The 6,000-nt window shown below is 33.5% G+C and overlaps 1 protein-coding gene across 1 annotated transcript in view; it reads left to right on the forward strand.

Moving 5' to 3' along the window:
• Window positions 1-692: 692 nt before the first annotated feature.
• Window positions 693-6,000, forward strand: part of LOC125657391 (nucleolar protein 9-like) — a 21,069-nt gene continuing 15,761 nt past the window's right edge. The window contains exons 1-3 of the mRNA XM_048887999.2: window positions 693-957; window positions 3,548-3,940; window positions 4,848-4,952. Of these exons, the coding sequence (XP_048743956.1) occupies window positions 816-957; window positions 3,548-3,940; window positions 4,848-4,952 (640 nt within the window). The 5' untranslated portion in view covers window positions 693-815. The remainder of the gene's footprint in view (window positions 958-3,547; window positions 3,941-4,847; window positions 4,953-6,000) is intronic.

Below are 6,000 nucleotides of genomic sequence, written 5' to 3' on the forward strand. Positions count from 1 at the left end.
CAACACAAAGCAATTTTGGATCAAATTAGATGTAGTTTGGGTTTGCTTATATATTCCCTATTTGAATGCTAGATTTTGGGACTCCTACTGAAATCATCCGTTTTCTGAGGCAGATGACTGTAGAAACTGTACCTGCTTTTACACTTAGAGAGAATAACACTAGGGTTGGGCCACATTAGGGGACAAAGTTTTACATGCTGATATATAGGAAAGAAAAATTTTCTTCACCAGAACTACTGGACCACTAGAGTTTTATAATCTTTACTTTTGAGTATGAGTGCGATTTAGAGCACGGAGTTTGAGTTTGAGTCTATGAAAACGTGCTCAAAAAAGTTTTATAACCTCCACGCCACAAACATTTGACGTTTTCAATAGATATGATAAAGAAAACTGTCTTCCTGTAAAGAAATGCATTCATATCATTTGTTTACAGGAAGGCAATGCTATTGGTTGTTTTTTTTTTTTATTATTATATATTTTTAAAATAAAACGTCGAGTGCCTGTGCTCCAGCAGTCCAGGCCTAGAGCACTCAGTCTCGTACATGTATATACTATAGCATGTTCATATATATATATTTTTTAAAATATGTATATATAGTGTTGCTGTAATGAAGTAGAAAAATATGCGAGAAAATTCTTTCCCACGGTGCTTATATGCAGTTTTTTCGGAAATATTTTGTTTGCTCTCGCAATATTTTTAGTGCTTCTTTGACTTCCGGTCATGATTTCCAATACAGCATGTTCAATGATGTTGATCAACTCGATGTTTACCCGAACTTTACGTTTGTTCTGTGAACTTTTTTGAAAATACAAACATGAGTAAGAAAGACAAAAAGATTGTGAAATCCAAATCACACAGTAGACAGATCGATAAAAATGTAAATGAAGAAACTGTTAACTACTATTTGCGCATTGCTACAACTTTAGATGAGGGATTTCAGGGACAAGAAGATAAAGGTACTCAGGGTTTTATCCAGCATCTAGATGTTACTACCCATTTTATATTTAAGGGGAACTTTTGAGAAATCCAGTCATGAGCTTCCAGGGGATGGGGATGAGGGACATCCATGGAATATAATATCCACAGATTATAACAGCCATATAAATTGATTAATTACTCATTTTATCTATATTGTAAGTCTGACAATTATAGAAATTGACTTAGAATAATATGTTTTACGGCGTGACCGTGTTTGAGGGCGAAGCAAACAAATGTTGGCATTAGTATCAATATCCAAAACAGAACAAAAACAACCCGAAGTTAGCACGAGGACGGAGCTGTATCAAAGCATCCTAATTTTGGATAGTTGATCCGCCTATATATTGAACGCGGGAAATATAACGCAATTGATGTAAACAGTACATTGTTACGTCATATTCAGCGTCGTTATTTAGCAAATTTACAAACATAGCGTCTGAACCACAACAACAAACATGGCGTGAATGGTGGAGTGATTATATATGATTAAGAAAATAAGATTTACATGCTTTTACGAATTTTATGTAACATCTCAGAACGACGTGAACTAGGGTAAACGAGATTCAAAATGGAGAAATACATGTCCACGCGATAGTATTCGAATTGACGCCATTAGAACCAAAATTTTCAAGTTCCATAGGTATGGTTTAATTTTTCATTATTTTCCTATATTTTTCTTTTAAACATGTATATACGTGTTACCTATAGGGAGAGCTCCGCTCTCACGGCCCTTCGGGCCGTGAGAGGGCTTCGCCCTCTATAAAAAAAAAAGATTTTTGTTAAAAAATTCTTATACAATTTTGTGAAGTTTCTACAAATGAAGGGGATTTTTTTATCTGTGGAAGGGGAAATATCCATTTGTTGCCAAAGGGGAAAGGTACCTTTTACCGGTAGTAAAAACAACCTAGATAAATCCCTGGTACTGTATGCCATTTCGTTTTACCAAAGACTCTAATACTCTTGCTGAATCTCAACTCGATTTGAAGTGATACACAGAATATCTCCATATTACGTCTTACGGCTTTTTTAAAGGGCGAAGCAAAAAAGTATTGGCATTAAAATCTACATCCATAACTGGATGAAAAGTATCCCGAAGTTAGCACCAAATGTGTGAGGACAGAGCTCTAACGAAACATCCTAACTTTAGACATTTATCTGCCTAATCATTTAATGCGGGAAACATACCGCAATTGATGTAAACAGTGCATTTTGACATCATATTCATTGTCGATGTTTAACGAATTACAAACATGAGACATGGCATCAATCGAGGAGTGATTATATATATGATTAAGAATAATATATATACGGTGGTACCGTTGGACCAAGCAAAGCATGAAATGGTCATTGGCGTTCATCATTCGATTAATTATGGTAAATTAGAATTCACTTTAAAACAATTAATTTAAACATTTTATTATGTATATCATATTGATAGGATTGGGCAGCAGGCAGAGCCTATAATATATACGGTGTAACTGTTGGATTGAGTGAAGCATGAAATGGTCATTGGCATGTCCCAAGAGATAATCATAATTCTGTTAAGCACGGTAAATTATAATTCATTTAAAATATATATGTATTATTTATGAAATTCCCCTTGTGCTGAATGCCTAGTGACATCTAAATATTAAAGGGGGGATATATGAATATAATTACAGGCTCCATCTATTCCTTTACCGTGGGGAATATAGAGCCAGCCGACGTAAACAGTGCATTATGACGTCACACGTTTCTTTGTCTTTCAAATCAAACAATTACAAACAACAATACATCCCATTTGCAATATTCAAAAGACAGCTAAAACTAAACAAAAAGTTAACCAACAATTCATTGTGGTAAAAAGGTAAGCATAGATATATATCGTATATTTTTATTTCAGGAAACTCATGAACTCGTTCATCTATTTAGTTATATTACTATTTTTCTATTTGATGATTGGCTAAAAACTTTAACAACAATAATCATACCATGCATGTTAACAAACTGAGTGTTTGAATTACAAATTGCACGTCTGTTTTGTATTCAAGATCAAAACACGAATAACTGTAGAAGCAACTAATGAACAAAACAATATGGCGGCGCCCATATGGATCACAAAATTTTCAGTGAACATATGTAGAGAATATCTCTATTCCTTTGCTGATTTTCTCATTTTTTCTTTTACAAACATGTTACCTTTAGAGCCTTTGGCCTGTCCGATCTTCACTCGGTATAAACAATCTCCTGTCAGAGGTACAATGTCACTACATGCACGTATTGCATGATGGGATCTTGACCTTACATAATAAATTTGTCATTCATAGCTAGGCATAGTTAATTTTGTTTGCCTGTATGTTGCCTGTTTAATAAAAGTTTGTACAAACACAACTGACATTGTTTTTGTGAATTGCGATCAAAATTTAGAATTAAACTACATACATGTATGTATCCATTTATGGTGTCCACAGAGAGGATATATATGGGTTTATAGCTTAATGTCTGACATTATTCTGTGTTGAATAAAAAAATTATCAAACTAGCAGTGAACTTGGGTTTTTTTCAACAGACATTGTGTTCTTTTTCCAGAGTTATTTCTCCATAATGTGTTCATCCAGCTTGAAAAAGAGGACATTCATGTGTTCATGCACCCCGCACTTCAAAATGTGTTAGTGAAGTTAACCGAGCTGACCAGTATTGAACAAACCACCAAACTGCTTAAAGTTCTTAAGGAAAACACAGCAGAAATGTTGAATGATGGGAAGTCCAGAAAAGTGATGTGTAGTCTGCTTCTTCAAGTTGCTGAGTTTTCATGTGAAGGGGATCAAAGGAGTGAGGAGGATGAGGACCAGGTCGAGGCAATGAGGGACATCTTTCTGGAAATCTGTCAAAGTCTGAAAGGCGACATTGAGAACGTCCTGGTCGTGAAAACTGTTCTACAGGTGTTGAGTGGTCAGGTCAACATGTCGGCGAAAGACGTGGGTATGGAATATTATGTCTATTTGAAGTACATTGAACTTTTCCTGAAAATTCATTTTTGTTCAGTTCACCTAATGGCTTTACAGTAAAACTCTGATATAGCAAATTTCTGCGGACACTCTGTAAAAATTCACTATAAGCGTAATTCGCTATACGTTTATAGCGAATTCATAATTAAAATATAACGAATTCGTTATAAAACTGGTTTATTCTACATGTATATCAGTTGCATAAGAAAGCAGCAATCGATATAATTGAGTTTGTATTGTCTCTAAGAGAAATTAAGCTTAATATGTATTTTCGAGAAGAAATATTTTTGTACAAGATATATACACACTGATTTATATATGATAATTTATCTTTAGGGATTGTCAAGTCACGCAAGAACATGTCGAAAGAAAAATATCAACAAAATTATGTGCAATACATACAAACAGTCTATCGCAGTTGTCATTTACTTGTTGCTTTACACAAATAAATGAGTGTACGATATAATAAATGCAATCATACTTCAAATTTAATTAACGAGAATAGTAAACAATACCGACAATATATTTGCTAAATGTATGTGTAAGTATTGTTTTGCGTTAACTCTTTTGAAAAAATACAAAAAGAAATTTCGTAATAAGCGATTGTTAAAATTCACAAGTTTAAAATTTAAAAAAAAAAAATTGTTATAAAAGGTGATTTTTACGTTCATTTTTAATTCAAGGGGAATATGAATCTACTTAGTTATATCCGAAAATTCACTATATCCGTGTTCGTTATAAACGCAGATTTTTACATAGAATATATAAAGAATTTGCCGGGGAAATTGATTTCACTTCGCTATAGCCGTAATTTTGCTATATCCGTGTTCACTATATTCGAGTTTTACTGTAATATGATTTTTTGGTTTGATTATTTTCAGGATTAAATAGGACAAAAACTGTGTGGACATACACTCCACCAACAGAATTCATCCAAACCTTTCATGAAATGTGTGAGGAAATATTCAGTTTAGAAGATATTCAAAGTAAGATATTGTGTTTTCTGTTCTGAATTAAAAATAATCATTCATAAGTTTTGCTGAAACATGAGAGTGATTTTAAGAAGATTTAATTTATTATTTTAGTACATGTAAATGTACACTCATTTTAAAGATATTTTTTTCACATGTAATTTTGTACTCAATTCTTCAGTAGTACAGAGTTTTAGGCAATATTTGATCTTTAATCGTGGTAGGAATCAAACTGCAAAAAATCTCCCTTTAGGTAGATTTACATCTCAGCAAGTTATTATTCTTATTATTATTTTATTCATTTATAAAGCGCAAAATTACTAATAGTTTCTATGCGCTGTACAATGTTTATGCTTATAATCATTGATAATATACTAATAAAAGACCTGCAAAAGCTATAAAGGAAATGATAAAACAATAGAAAGAATTTAAATAAAACATGGTAGTAAAATGACATAGTGGTCGACTTTGATTTGACAAGATACAATTGGCATACAAGTATTCGTATGCTGGATAAAAATTCAGTTTGCAAGAGATTGTACATGGAATCCTTGATGTTACACTGAATTTTACATTAACAAGGCATATTCACGCTTGAACAAGAGTGTTTTTAGGTTCTTGCGGAATGATCCATGTGCTTCTAGCTCTCGAAGTTCCAGTGGCAGTTTATTCCACGATTGTGCACTTAGTGTTTTTATGGCTCTTGCACCGTATTTGTTTGATGATTTCTTCACTACCAGTTTCCATTGGTCGGATGATGATTTCAAGGTCCTATGTGGCTAGTAAACAGGACATAGCTCTCTCATGTATGCTGGTGCTGAGAAAGAGTGTAGGGACTTATGTATGGTTGTCAGCAATTTAAACAAAGTAATTAGTTCCTTTCACACACAAGTTTGTATGCTTCAGCAGTAAAAATTATTAGCTGGAACTGTGATCATTGATTTATTTGACTATAATCACTGTGTGCATGCTTTACTAAAAAACAACCCCCACCCCAACTCCATCACTATCGACAGTAGCTCATATGAGGAAGGAAGGTATGTACTAATGGTGGTGGAAGTTT

Source organism: Ostrea edulis, chromosome 1 (genome assembly GCF_947568905.1).
Source record: "Ostrea edulis chromosome 1, xbOstEdul1.1, whole genome shotgun sequence".
In the NCBI taxonomy this organism is placed as follows: domain Eukaryota; kingdom Metazoa; phylum Mollusca; class Bivalvia; order Ostreida; family Ostreidae; genus Ostrea; species Ostrea edulis.